At 49.9% G+C, this 14,849-nt stretch overlaps 2 protein-coding genes across 3 annotated transcripts; both read left to right on the top strand.

The window, feature by feature from the left end:
- Positions 1-91: 91 nt before the first annotated feature.
- On the top strand, positions 92-4,465 carry MRPL54 (mitochondrial ribosomal protein L54). The gene is made up of 3 exons (XM_083422001.1): positions 92-242; positions 1,651-1,807; positions 4,227-4,465. Exons 1-3 carry the CDS (start codon positions 137-139, stop codon positions 4,357-4,359), a joined length of 396 nt encoding a protein of 131 aa, XP_083278127.1. The 5' UTR covers positions 92-136; the 3' UTR covers positions 4,360-4,465.
- Positions 4,466-6,377: 1,912 nt separating this feature from the next.
- LOC310668599 (UPF0449 protein C19orf25) lies at positions 6,378-13,640 on the top strand. Of its 2 annotated transcripts, XM_083422013.1 has the most exons (3): positions 6,378-6,448; positions 9,709-9,870; positions 12,215-13,640. In XM_083422013.1, the coding sequence occupies exons 2-3, from the start codon at positions 9,735-9,737 to the stop codon at positions 12,409-12,411; spliced, it is 333 nt and encodes a 110-aa protein (XP_083278139.1). In that variant the 5' UTR covers positions 6,378-6,448; positions 9,709-9,734; the 3' UTR covers positions 12,412-13,640. The 2 variants fall into 2 exon arrangements, with proteins under 2 accessions (XP_083278139.1, XP_083278138.1); XM_083422012.1 differs by lacking the exon at positions 6,378-6,448 and having other exon boundaries at positions 9,661-9,870.
- The last annotated feature ends 1,209 nt before the right edge of the window (positions 13,641-14,849 follow it).

Below are 14,849 nucleotides of genomic sequence, written 5' to 3'. Positions count from 1 at the left end.
ATTTTGCGTTGCAAAAAAAGTAAATAGATAAATGTTTAAAAAATTCAGAGAAGCGGACTACATTTCCCAGGATGCTCTCCGGCTCCCGCGCAGACTCCGTGCGCCTCCGCGGAGCCCGGGCAGCCTCTCCGCACTCATGGCTCTCTCCGGCTTGCAGCTGCGGGCCGTGCTCCGCCTCTCCCCGGCCCGCAGCGACCTCTGGCCCAGCCCGGGGCTCCGTAACTACGCCAAGAAGGCCGGCGGTAAGCCAGGATCTCGGGGGGGGGGGTGGGCTTTGCAAAGGGAGGCTGGTTGGGGGAACTCTGCACATGGTCAGAGGGCCAATGCATTGCATTGTATTGGCCAATTTGCAGGTAGACTGTAGACAATGTTGCAGGTAGACAATGTATTGTATTGTATTGGCCAATTTGCAGGCAGACTGCACTGCGCTCATTTTGGGGCTAATTTTTGGAACCTCATTTCCATTTTTGGGCTAACGAAACACGGGCCACAGTTGTTGCGTACATAAATAGCCTTTTTTGACACCTGAGAATTTCCATCTGAATTATCCCCAACAGAAAAGGACTCTGGTTTTTGGGGGCTTTTAATCAATTTGACATGAGCCAACAGTGTGACGCGGCAGCTAAAAAAGCCAATGCAATTCTGGGCTGCATCAATAGGAGTATAGCATCTAGATCAAGGGAAGTAATAGTGCCACTGTATTCTGCTCTGGTCAGACCTCACCTGGAGTACTGTGTCCAGTTCTGGGCACCACAGTTCAAGGAGGACACTGACAAACTGGAACGTGTCCAGAGGAGGGCAACCAAAATGGTCAAAGGCCTGGAAACGATGCCTTATGAGGAACGGCTAAGGGAGCTGGGCATGTTTAGCCTGGAGAAGAGGAGGTTAAGGGGTGATATGATAGCCATGTTCAAATATATCAAAGGATGTCACCTAGAGGAGGGAGAAAGGTTGTTTTCTGCTGCTCCAGAGAAGCGGACATGGAGCAATGGATCCAAACTACAAGAAAGAAGATTCCACCTAAACATCAGGAAGAACTTCCTGACAGTAAGAGCTGTCCGACAGTGGAATTTGCTGCCAAGGCGTGTGGTGGAGTCTCCTTCTTTGGAGGTCTTTAAGCAGAGGCTTGACAACCATATGTCAGGAGTGCTCTGATGGTGTTTCCTGCTTGGCAGGGGGTTGGACTCGATGGCCCTTGTGGTCTCTTCCAACTCTATGATTCTAATTTTTTTCCGATCCATTATGAATTTTCCCCCCAATACCCTTTTACAGGTCCACCACATATGATAGAACGTACCCCCATTCTCATTGCATCTCCAGCACATATCCGATTCTGTCTTATACATCTTAGGAAGCCTACTCAGAGTAAAATACCATCTGGAAATCATTTTCCGGTACTTCTCCTTCAAGGAATAACATGCTGTAGACTTCAGATCGCTCTTCCAAAGTTCCCCCCAGAGATTAAAATCTATATTATGTCCTATATCTATTGTCCAGTGTATCATAGAGTTATTTTGTTTCCCAACCAGTTTTAGGACCTGCTCCTCATTGCTCCCTTCCCAGCAACCTCAAGGACAATGGAGGCAACATTCCCCCCACCCCCCCCAGTTCATTATGGATCATTTCCCTTCTCTTTCTGTTTTCATCCAGGTGTAAAGTTCAGAGGGAAAGGCCCCACCAAAGAAGACATGAAGGGTCCCGAAGTCTGCAAAGACGCCGCCATCCTCACCACCCACGCCGTGGGGGTCAACATCTACAAGGAAGGCCCGGAAGTAGCTTTGAAGCCGGACTCGGAATATCCGGAATGGTGAGTTTGCGGCAGACGAAGAGCCAACCTTCTGTAGAAATTTAGACATCTGGTTTTTTTAAATTAACAAATCAAGTTTCTAGTCCACAGGATGTGTGCAACGAGATAGAGATTCCGGGGACAGTGCGTTGAGGAACCTCAGGGTCCCGTTTTGAATCAGAAGAACAACTTTTTCGGAAAGGTCTCTGCCCCCCCCCATCCCCATGCCCGAAATATATCCAGTAGCCAAAACTACTTTTAACTTGAATCCATAGCATAGAAGTAAGGGTTTTGAATCAATAGTCAAATAGTGGACCTTATTCTGATTGCCCCAGCGACAAACCTTGCCACCTTTGCCGTCACCTGCTCAACTTGATCTGTCAAGAGAAAGGACACTGGGACGATAAAAGAGGGGTGATAATCTCATTCCTCAAGTCTTTATCAAGAGGGCAAGCCAGAAGGGCATGTGCCACCGATTCGGGACTGCCATCTCCGCAGGGATGTCTGTCGTGTGGAATCTGTTGGAATCGTCCCTCAAGAACAGCTGAGGGCAAGACATTTAATCTCGCGAGAGTCAAAGCGTGTCTGTATTTTAGAATTGCTAGGTGATGCAGATAGGGTGCTGGGGAGTCGAAATGGGAAGGTGGAAAACAGTCATGCCATGGGCAAAATTTCCTTATTGTGGCCAAGTTGTTCTGACGCTCAATATCATTTAAAGGCTCAATATCCCTTTACCCTTTAAAAGGACCCCTGACCATTAGGTCCAGTCGTGGCCGACTCTGGGGTTGTGGCGCTCATCTCGCTTTACAGGCTAAGGGAGCAGGCGTACAGCTTCCAGTCATGTGGCCAGCAGGACGAAGCCGCTTCTGCCGAACCAGAGCAGCGCATGAAAATGCCGTTTACCTTCCCGCCGGAGTGGTACCTATTTATCTACTTCCACTTTGAGGTGCTTTCGAACTGCTAGGTTGGCAGGAGCAGGGACCGAGCAACGGGAGCTCACCCCGTCATTGCGGGGATTCAAACCGCTGACCTTCTGATCAGCAAGTCCTAGGCTCTGTGGTTTAACCCACAACGCCACCTGCGTCCCTCCAATATCATTTAGGCGCTGACAAATTAGACTGTTTGCTTTACTAAAACCCAAAGTAAGTAACTGTTGTGGGGATAAACCACAACAGTGAAGTTTTTGATGGACAATTTCAGTCCAGGTGTTTTTGGGATCTTGCAGCACTAGGGATATTAGACTGGAGGGATTTGAGTTTAGGTGAAGCCAATAGTTAAGTGTCCTGCGCCAGATCCGTCATTCTGCCGAGGGAAGATTAGCCTCTAGGTGCAATGAGGCACTCTCTACCGTCACGGCAGGCTGGCTCTCGCAATTCCCTCTCCCAATTTCTCTGCTCACCCCATCACTTTTCCCTTTGTTAACGGAAAAAATCTGAGGGCTCCCTTGGACAAAAACAAAGACACCAACCAGGATAACTTGGAGCGAAACAGCAGCCTGTAGCCTTGGCCTTTATTGATCTGTTGCAACAGGGTGCTCCCCTCACCTGCAGGAGAGAGGAGGGACCCAGAAAAATGGCATGCAAGACCTTATAAAGACTTTTGAAATTGCCACCCTGTAGATCAGGGGACGCGGGTGGCGCTGTGGGTAAAACCTCAGCGCCTAGGATTTGCCGATCGTCAGGTCGGCGGTTCAAATCCCCGCGGCGGGGTGCACTCCCGTTGCTCGGTCCCAGCGCCTGCCAACCTAGCAGTTCGAAAGCACGTCAAAGTGCAAATAGATAAATAGGGACTGCTTACTAGCGGGAAGGTAAATGGCATTTCCGTGTGCTGCGCTGGCTCGCCAGATGCAGCTTGTCACGCTGGCCACGTGACCTGGAAGTGTCTGCGGACAGCGCTGGCCCCCGGCCTCTTAAGTGAGATGGGCGCACAACCCGAGTCGGACACGACTTGTCCGTACGGGCAGGGGTACCTTTACCTTTACCTTTAGATCAAGACCACCCCCAGAAACATCATACATACATCACAGAAGGGGTGTAACCTAAGACCACCCCTCAGATACATCACACCTACATCACAGAAAAGGCGGTCTACAGCAGAAATTTGAATGTTGTTTTTCTCCTGTCCTTGTTTATCTCCTGTCTGGCAGGTCACTTGATTGAATTTCCTGGGGAGCCCGGCCAGTCTTTTGTAGTGATAAATACTTAGTTCCTGGGCCAGGTCACAGGCTCACACCCTATTCAAACACAGACATACCCTTAAGAGAAGATTTGTGAGGAAAGAGACAATGGGAGATTTCCCACTTTGACCTTGCAGAGAAAACATTTGCTCAGTTTAAGAATCAAAATGGCTTCCGGTCGGTCTTCCTGTGCTGATCTATGTACGTGCGGTTATGAACATTGCCATATATCTAAGACCTCAAAATTCCTATCACGCTTTCCAGGCTTTTTCAGATGCATCTCGGGCCCCCCAAGAAGTTGGAGGAGATGGATCCGGAGACTCACGAATATTGGCGGAAGCTGCGAAAGCTGAACGTTTGGCAGGAAAACAAACTCAAGAAGGTCCGGTCGTTTTGATGCGGAGAGCTGTGAAAGCAGCGGTTGGTTTCTGGGAAAGGACCTTGTTTTCTATTTTTATGTCTCCCTCTGGTGTAAAAGTTGGCCAATAAAAACCTCAACCCTGCAGGGTAGTCCCTGTGATCTCCCTCTTCTTCTTTTAAATTACTTTATTGCATTTTTTAGAAATCACAGGAAAGAAACATAAATTAAACATTACGTCCAGATATCCATAAATAAAAGAAATGATACATAGAAAAATAAAGATATAAAAAGACAAAAAAGAATTTGTCAAATACAAATATGCCAAGTTAATCAAAGGATATAAACATTAATTTAAATATTAATTTAAATATGCATTTTCATTCCTTCTTTTTCTTTCTTTCTTTCCGGTTTTTTTCTTTCTGCTCCGGAAAACTGGTTTGAATCCCTCCTATATTAATTGACTTCCCTCATATCTCTTTGCGGGTTCAACACTTCTCTTACATAACAAGTATTCTGTGTTCATTTATTGAAATCAGCCCCCCCCCCCCGCATTATGTCTGTGAAATTATTCGTAAGCACAAGCAAGTACCAAATCTTTTCAGATAATTTTTTAAGCAATCCCATTCCTCTTTTTACCTTATCACCTGAGTGATCTCTTATTAATTCTGTCATTTTGGCCAGTTCAAGGTACTCTCATAACTTTAGTTGCCGCTCAGCTTTTGTAGGTATTCAATCACTCTTCCAGTATTTTGCTGTTAGCATTCTGGCTGCTGCTGTCACGTAAAGGGATGCTAATCGTCAGAATGCCTAAAGTCCCTGGGCTTTTTTAGGAAATTTGCTCAAAGAATCATCGCTTTCGACATGGGTTTCCCCAGACATTTCAAACATGTCAATCAAATATACAGAATACACAGATATACATCCAATATTTTTCACATACAGTTGCCTCAAAAATGATCCAAACTTATCCCCCCTTTGCGAATCAGAAACAGTTTCTACACAAATGCAATTCTGGATCTAAACGCAGCATAAGGGGTCTCTATAGTGCTGTGGGTGGTGCTGTGGGTAAAAGCCTTAGCGCCTAGGGCTTGCTGATCGAAAGGTCGGTGGTTCGAATCCCCGCAGCGGGGTGCGCTCCCATTGCTCGGTCCCAGCGCCTGCCCACCTAGCAGATCGAAAGCACCCCCGGGTGTAAGTAGATAAATAGGGACCGCTTACTAGCGGGAAGGTAAACGGCGTTCTGTGTGCGGCTCTGGCTCGTCAGAGCAGCGATGTCACGCTGGCCACGTGACCCGGAAGTGTCTCCGGACAGCGCTGGCCCCCGGCCTCTTGAGTGAGATGGGCGCACAACCCTAGAGTCGGACACGACTGGCCCGTACGGGCAGGGGTACCTTTACCTTTATAGTATAGTGTATAGTGTATAGTGTATAGTATAGTGTATTTTATAGTATAGTGTAGTGTATTTTAAAATGGGGTTTCAGAGTTTTTTAGGGGTTTTATGGTATAGTATAGTGTATTTTAAAATGGGGTTTCAGAGTTTTTAGGAGTTTTTGAATGTTTTATGTAGTTTTTCAATTTCATTGTTCTGTATGGGACAATGACAATAAAGATATCGTATATCGTATCGTATATCAGGTTTATTATCGAAAGGCGCAGACTTCCAGCTGTCTGCAAGGAGCAAAGTTGCATTTTCAGCTGAATTTGGGGAGAAACCCCTTGCATTTTGATAACAAACCCGATTTGCAATAGATCATTCTTGATGGCAACTGTAGAAGAGCAACGTCCTCATTTGGTCTCGCCGTTCCGCCGCGAGACCTACCCCTCTACCCTTTTCTCCCCTTTCCTAGCTCTACGCTCCCGCCCGCAGCTCGCCCGCCTTGGCAACAGAGGAAGGCGATGCGGAGGCCATAGAGACGCACGCCGGAGGACTAGAGCGCCGCTCTCCGCCGGCGCTTCGCTCCATAGAAAAACAACCCGACCACCGGAAGTGAGGCGGCGGCGGCGGCGGGAAAGCGGAAGTCGCTGCCCTCCCCAGGAGGAAGTGGGCGGGGCCCAAAGGAGGGGCGGGGCCAGGAGGGAGGGAGGGATTCAGGTGAGGAGGAGGAGGAGGAGGGAGGAAGAGCAGGTGAGGAAGGAAGGGGGGCTACCTGGGGGGAGGGGGAGGTTTTTTTGGGGGGGGTTAACCTGGGGGGGGTTAAACCTTTGTGGACTTGTGGGGGGGGGGAGAAAGAGGAAGGAAATGGGTCCTATTTTGGGGGGGTATAATATGGGGTTTTTTGAGGGGTCGCAAATATGTGGGGGGGCCTTAAATTATGTGGGGTGGGGGCTTTTGACTTGGGGGGCAGAGAAGGGATGAGGAAAATGGGTCCTACTTGGGGGGGAAGAGGTAAGTGGGTGTTTTTTTATGGGGGGGAGACACAAATGTGGGAGTGGTTTTTGGGGGGGGCAGGAACTATGATGGTTATTTGTGGTGGGGTCTCGTCTTGGGTGGGGGGTGGGCGACGTGTCAAGTGCCCCCAAAGGGCTACAGGAGAGAAAATTTGTGGTTTTTTTGGGGGGGGGGAAGGATAGGCAGAAAGCATTTCCCCCCCCGGGGGGGGGGCTTTTGTGGTTGCTGCTAATGGTTAGATAACATGGGGGGGGGGGGGTTGATAAAAGGAGAGAAACCCAGGGGAAGGCTGCTATGGGGTGGAATATTGTGGTTTTTTTGTGGGGGGGGGGAGGAACCAGGACGAAATGAACAAGGATAGAAATAACTGAGGTCCTTTGTGATGGTGGGGTGCTTTTCTTCTTCTTCTTCTTCTTCTTCTTCTTCTTCTTCTTCTTATTGGAGGTGGAGATGCAGAAAGAGCCCAGATGATGAATGGAATTGGGGGGGGGGCTGTAAAAGAAGGGTGCAGGTGGGACAATGGAGGAAGAGATCTGTTTGAAGGAACGAGGGTGGGAAACTAATAGGGCCAGGTGTGGGTTTGTTTGGGGTTTTTTTGGGGGGGGGCGCTGAATAAGCTGCAATAGCCGTTCCTTGAGAGGCTTAGAGACGGGAGGCGGCGTGTGTTTGACAGCGCCTAGGTGGGGTGACTTGTGTGTATTGGGGGGGAAGTGGGAGGAATCTGGGGAGAGGGGGAAGAGAAACTTGGAGTGGGGGGGGGGAATTAGGTACAGAGAAAACCTGGTGGTGGGGGTTTGGCGTCGAAGCAGGAAAGGTCTTGATGGAGATGATGGAGATGGGAGAGGTGAGATGTCATAATCGGGGCTGGGTGGTGAAAATTGAGGGGTTTTTTGTGGTGGGGGGAGTGTAAAGAACAGGAAAAATAGCCCCCTGGGGTGTGTGAAGAAAAGCAATGTTGGTTAGGGGGGCGGTTTTAGTGATGGGGGGGACACGGACGGACCAGAAATGAGTCTTGCTTTGCGATGGACAGAAAATAGAGGCTGCAGTTTTACCCAGAGCTGGAAATTGCAGAAAGGGTGGTGGGTGTGGTATCTGCAGAACGGTTATATTCTCTCTTCTTTTTCTTCCATATATATATATATCCCTGATCTCTCCCCCCCCCCCCCGTACGCGTCTTGCATCGAGCCCCTTCTTCGCACAGACACTGCAGAGCTGTGACTGAATGTTCTCGAACCCCTTTCGGATGAATGGGCTGTCCTTTCTAACCATCCTGGGGGGGAGGGTGTGGGGGAACCGGAGAATTTTTTTGGAAAGAAAAGAAGATAGGATTTATCCCTACAACTGTCCTCTCCTTCCTTCCCCCCCCCCGAGAAAATCCCTTTCCACCCAAAATATAGCAACAGACACACACACCCATCATGAATCCACAAATTTAATTCAACTGCGGTTCTGCGGAAGGATTATTAGGGCAGCGCACGGTGGATTTGCATGCTGAGAGGCTGGTCAGAGAGGGACTGAGAGGAAAGGATTTGCGGGGGGGGGGGGGCAGGTTATGGGGAGAAGGCTTGCCAGAGTGAGGATGGCAGTGGGGGAGAGATTTGGCAATTTGGTCCAGCTCTTTACCCACCATGCCGATAAGGGGGAAAGTTAAGATTCCTTCCAGTTTTTGTTTTTAACGGAAATAAGACCACTGCAGAAAATACTTCCTTTGGCTTGATTTTTCTGGAAACTCTGGTTGACCACTGCAAATTTTGTTGTTTTAATTAAGTGAGGGGGTTATCCAAGTCACTGAATGGCAGCGGTTTCAGGAAGGGGGTCTTTCCCCCTCCGACCTAGAGATCCCATGGCATTGGGGGGGGGATTAAACCTGCGACTTTCTGCATGCAAAACCGATGCTACACACTTTCATTTATTTGATTTTTTAAAAAAGTAAGATTCCAGTCCTCATGGGGCTCCGAATCAGGCGATGGTTTAAATGGGAAGCTGAATCCGATGGTTGATCCTTCTGGCTTGTCTTACACTGACTGGCAGCAGCCCTCCAGCCTTAACCTGGAAATTGATTGAATCTGGGACTTTGCAGAAGCTCTGCCCCCTGAGCTGTCGCCCTTCTAAAAATGAAATAAAAATAAAAAGAAGCTGGGACAGCTCAGTCGGCAGAGCACCAGACTCTGAATTTCAGGGTTCTGGGTTCAAGTTGGGCAGAAGATTCCTGCATTGCAGGGGGTTGGTCTAGATGACCCAGGGGGTCCCTCCGAACTCTATGATTCTGTGACTCGGCAGCTCCTGTTCAAATGAGCCCTGTTCTATGGTCCTCAATAAAATAGGACTATGGGAAGCAGAGAAGAGGCCTTCCCCTCCATCTGGAAATAAATTACCGGGAGTTGCAGCCCCCAGTTGCTTTAGATTAAATTTGCATTTGATCGAACAATGCCAGGCAACAAAATATCTTTAGATCAGGAATCGGTGGGGCTGTAAATATTGCAGGGCTATGGCTCCCATTGGCTGATTGGCTGGTGGTGATGCTATACTGGTACCCTGGGTTACAGATGCTTCAGGTTACAGGCGCTTCAGGTTACAGACTCCGCTAACCCAGAAATAGTACTTTGCTTCAGGATGAAAACAGAAATCGTGCTCTGGCGGCGTGGCAGCAGCGGGAGGCCCCATTAGCTAAAGTGGTGCTTCAGGTTAAGAACTGTTTCAGGTTAAGAACGGACCTCCGGAACGAATTAAGTTCTTAACCAGAGGTACCACTGCATCAAGACTTTTAGAAGACATCTGAAGGCAGCCCTGTTTAGGGAAGTTTTTGATGTTTGATGTTTTATCGTGTTTTTAACACAGTGGTACCTCGGGTTAAGTACTTAATTTGTTAAACTTGCAACAGGCGCTCTACCGGTGAGCTACGGCCTTGCTCCGAACGACCTCCTGGGATCCCCTGGGACCCTCGTCTCTCTCCAAGCGCCCCCTCTGATCCCCACCCCTCCTTTCTCTCCCTCCAGTGCCCCCTGGCAGCTGTTTCTGAGCAATGACCTCCAAGGCCAAGAAGCGAGTGGTGCTGCCCTCACGCCCCGACCCCCCCAGCACGGAGCAGATTCTCGAAGATGTGCAGCGCGCCCAGCCCAACGACCCCGTCTTCGTCCTCCTGGCCGAGCCCAGCGAAGGTAACCGGAGCCCCCTTTCCCCCCTTTCCCCATGGGGCTCATTCACGTGCCTTGCCTCTCAAAACCAAGAGAGGCATGAAGAGTTAGGAGCAAAGGCAAGACCCCCAAGCTCAGTCTCAGATTGCTTTGGGGGAAACCCTGGAGAGGAGGAGACTTAGACAGCTGTGAGGAGATGGGCAGTTTTAGTTTTAGCAGCTGATACTGTGGGGATGGTCGCGTTGTGGGTTAAACCACAGATCCTAGGACCTGCCGATCAGAAGGTTGGCAGTTCGAATCCTCGCGACAGGGTGAGCTCCCGTTGCTCGGTCCCTGCTCCTGCCCACCTAGCAGTTTGAAAGCACATCAAGTGCAAGTAGATAAATAGGTACCACTCCAGCGGGAAGGTAAACGGCGTTTCTGTGCGCTGCTCCTGAAGTGGCTTAGTCCTGCTGGCCACATGACCCGGAAGCTGTACGCCGGCTCCCTCGGCCAGTAAAGCGAGATGAGCGCCGCAACCCCAGAGTCGGCCACGACTGGACCTAATGGTCAGGGGTCCCTTTACCTTTACCTATTGTGGGGATGAAGCTACTATACTCATCAGGCCTGACACCCGGCCAAGTCTGGGCAGAACCTGTCCTGGCTAATAAAGACTTAACTCTTTATTATGCACAGTGTGATTTACTGCCTACACTGACCGGAAGCAGATCTCCAGGGTTTCAGGTGGGGAGCTCCTGGAGTTTGAACCTTGGAGCTTCTTGCATGGAAAGCTACAGGTTGAATTTGATTTAAATCACGATTTAAATCACTAGTCAGTAAGACTTGATTTAAATCTTTTTTTTGTAGAAGGACTCATTTTTGCTGGCATAATCTTAATATTTACAACCAGAGGAAGGTTTCGTTTTTGGAATGATAAATGTCCAGAGTAGTTTTTACAGCTATATCAAAAGTTATTGATTTGGTTATACTATTAGAAATACATAGACCGATAATTACGAAATGATTGTGAGGTGTAAGGAGATAAATGTTTATATTTGGACAACTTTTCTGCTGTACTTTATTGGAAGGAGAGGGTGGGAAATCATTTCCTTAATAACAATTTAAACAATTTGTTTAAGTAAAGCAATAACATTATAGCATATGTATCCATGTTTGTTAACTGATGTGGTTAAACAATTGGGAAAAAAACCTGAGTTTTAGCACACATGGAAAACTTAAAACAAATCCTTATTTCCTGATGAATAGCCTTTGGACTATAATGTAATTGAAACAGAAAAGCTTTAGAAAGATTTTACTGCCAGAAGCCATTTTATTGTAAAAATCTGACGTAGATAACTTTTTTAAAATAAAATCATTTAAAATCATTGATTTTTATCCGCCCTGTATAGTAATATACAGGGATGCGGGTGGTGCTGTGGGTTAAACCACAAACCCTAGGACTTGCCGATCAGAAGGTCGGCGGTTCGAATCCCTGCGATGACGGGGTGAGCTCCCATTGCTCGGTTCCTGCTCCTGCCAACCTAGCAGTTTGAAAGCACCTCAAAGTGCAAGGAGATAAATAGGTACCGCTCCGGCGGGAAGGTAAATGGCGTTTCCGTGCGCTGCTCTGGTTCGCCAGAAGCGGCTTAGTCCTGCTGGCCACATGACCCGGAAGCTGTACGCCGGCTCCCTCGGCCAGTAAAGCGAGATGAGCGCCGCAACCCCAGAGTCGGCCACAACTGGACCTAATGGTCAGGGGTCCTTTTAAAGGGTAAAGGGATATTGAGCCTTTAAATGATATTGAGCGTCAGAACAACTTGGCCACAATAAGGAAATTTTGCCCATGGCATGACTGTTTTCCACCTTCCCATTTCGACTCTCCAGCACCCTATCTGCATCACCTAGCAATTCTAAAATACAGACGCGCTTTGACTCTCGCTAATGGTCAGGGGTCCCTTTACCTAGAATAGAATCATAGAATAGAATCATAGAATCCTAGAGTTGGAAGAGACCACAAGGGCCATCGAGTCCAACCCCCTGCTAAGCAGGAAACACCACCAGAGCACTCCTGACATATGGTTGTCAAGCCTCTGCTTAAAGACCTCCAAAGAAGGAGACTCCACCACACTCCTTGGCAGCAGATTCCACTGTCAAACAGCTCTTACTGTCACCTTTACCTTTTATAGCAATAACAATTGTAGTCACAGCCATACCAATGATGTTATTATTGTTGATGAAACTCTTAGTCCCAGGCTTGTGGGTTCGAGTCCCATGCAAGAAATCCACCTTCTCCTTTTCGTTTTAAAAATCATTGATTTTCATCCGCCCTGGAAAAGCACGCCTCCATTGTTTTACCTCTCTCTCTCTCTCCCCCTCCACCTGCGCTCAGATTTGCCCTCCCCAACCAAGAACGAAGACCCTGAGGCCAAGCGCGAGCGCCTCTACCGGCTGACCCAGTCATACGTGGAAATGAACCACCGCCTCCAGATGGCCTGCAGCCTGCTGAAGGAGAAGTGTGAGGAGCTCAAGCTGGCCGGAGCGACTCTAGAGCAGGGCATCTTGGAGATGAAGCAGAGAGCCTTGTGAGATGACGCCCGCTCCGGGAGGCAGGCCAGCGACCAAGCGCCCCGAGCGGCCGGCCCGTATCGCGCCTCCGCTGACAGCGGCGGCTCCAGCATGCATAAGCTACGCCACTCAAACACTGTCTGTGTGCTCGGTCTTGTGAATGTGTGCCAAAGCAGTTGCCCCGTTCCGCGCCGCCTTGACGACGGCGCGGTTTGCCTCCCCAGATTTCATGACATCCGCTCTCCCTTCCGGGGCCTTCTTTCATTTCGTCCGCACAGACTTAAGGCAAGCTGTTACCGTCGGGAGCTCTCCCTTCTAAGCTGGGACAGGTGGACTTTTGAGGGTAGGGGCTGGGCGAACAGGGAGGGTTAGCCCGCTATTATTTTTGCCGTTTTTCTTCGTCCCCCCGCATTTTTGCGTCACTTCGGCCATGACAACCCCCTTGCCCCGTTACGACTACTCCCTCTGGTACTGCCTGGATGACGACGCCGTCGCCACCGCCATCTGCCAGCTCCTGGCAGAGCACGGCTTCCGAGGGTACGTGGAGCACCAGGACCACGTGGCGGGGCGGCCGGAGCTCTCCGCGGTGGGCGAGGTCATCCAGGCGAGCCGCGTGGCCATCCTCCTCCTGACGCCCCGCTCGGTGGCCGACCCCTGGTGCCGGCGGGTGGCAGAGTGGAACCTCGACCACGCGGTGCACCGGGAGGGGGCGAAGGTCATCCCCGTCTACGTGGGCGTCTCGCGGGAGGAAATGCCCCCTGCGCTGAGGCACCTGAACGGACTCCAGTACGGCGAGAGGTTCTTCAAACAGAGGCTGCTCTCCAGTCTGCGAAAAGCAGGGCCCCGCGGGCAGACCCCGCGCCCCTCCGCCGTGAGCGGCGCAAAGAAGAAGGCCGGTTTCTGACGGACTCTGAGAGGGAGCAGGGTTGGGGTGGGCGGCGGCTCGACGGCTTCCGGATTCATTTTGGTGTTTTGACGTAGGCTCCATCGTGACGTGGGTTTGGTGACTGTGAACGGAATTCCCACTAGATTTGTGCCTAGAGCTGATTTGTCAGGAAAGTGAAACAGAAGTTGTTCGTGTCTGGGGGTCCGGGGGGGGGGGCAGAGAGGAAAGGGAGGGGGGCGTCATTTGTTCATTTGTCGGGATGGGTGTTTCAGTATCGAAAGCGAAAAAGCTAGGTGCCGAGGCTGCTGGTTCTCACCTCTGGTTTAACTTAAGGAGCTGTTATTAAAATGCAGTTTTCGGACAACGTTCGGCTCTCTGCGTGTATGTACCTAGGCAGTCGCTGTTTTCACAGTGGCTACGCTGTGGTCTAAACCATAGAGCTTCTTGGGCTTGCCGATCGGAAGGTCGGCAGTTTGAATTCCCGCTACGGGGTGATCTCCCGTTGCTCTGTCTCAGCTCCTGCCAACCTAGCAGTTCGAAAGCATGACGGTGCAAGTAGATAAATAGGTACCACTGCGGTGGGAAGGTAAACGGCATTTCCGTGCACTCTGGTTTTCGTCATGCACCAGAAGCGGTTTAGTCCTGCTGGCCACATGACCCGGAAAGCTGTCTGCGGACAAATGCCGCCTCCCTCAGCCTGAAAGCGAGATGAGCGCTGCAACCCCCTTGACAGAACTTAACCGTCCAGGGGTCCTTTACCTTTTTAAACCTTTTACGCAGATGTCCCTTATAGGAAACCCACAAGCGGGATTTTAATGTATTCTTAATCTTTGTTGGAAGCCGCCCAGAGTGGCTGGGGAAACCCAGCCAGATAGGCGGGGTACAAATAATACCGTATATTTTGCTCTCCTAAAAAGTAAGGGGAAATGTGTGTGCGTCTTATTGAGCGAATGCAGGCTGCGTAGCTATCCCAGAAGCCAGAACAGCAAGAGGGATTGCTGCTTTCGCTGCGCAGCAATCCCTTTTGCTGTTCTGGCTTCTGGGATTCAGAATATTTTTTTTCTTGTTTTCCTCCTCCAAAAACTAGGTGCGTCTTATAGAGTGAAAAATATGGTATATCATTATTATTATTAATATTAGGCTGCTCCCTCCCTTCCTGACGTTTCCAGCAGCTGGTATTCAGACGCACCGCTGCCTCCGACTGTGGAAGGCAGAGCATAGCTAGTAGCTTTTGATATTCCTGTCCTCCGTGAATCTATTTCATCCCATTTTAAAGCAGTCCAAGGTAGCCTGCGGGAGCGTAGTTTGTGCTCCGTGAAGAAGTCCTTGGTTTCTTCTTCAGAATGTCGGCGGTTCGAATCCCCGCAATGACGGGGTGAGCTCCCGTTGCTCGGTTCCTGCTCCTGCCAACCTAGCAGTTCGGAAGCACGTCAAAGTGCAAGTAGATAAATAGGTACTGCTCCGGCAGGAAGGTAAACGGCGTTTCCGTGCGCTGCTCTGGTTCGCCAGAAGCGGCTTAGTCCTGCATGACCCGGAAGCTGTACGCCGGCTCCCTCGGCCAATAAAGCGAGAT

The sequence above is a fragment of the Podarcis tiliguerta genome, assembly GCF_965153285.1.
Source record: "Podarcis tiliguerta genome assembly, chromosome: 18".
Classification (NCBI taxonomy): domain Eukaryota; kingdom Metazoa; phylum Chordata; class Lepidosauria; order Squamata; family Lacertidae; genus Podarcis; species Podarcis tiliguerta.
This window is presented reverse-complemented; position numbering and strand designations above follow the sequence as displayed.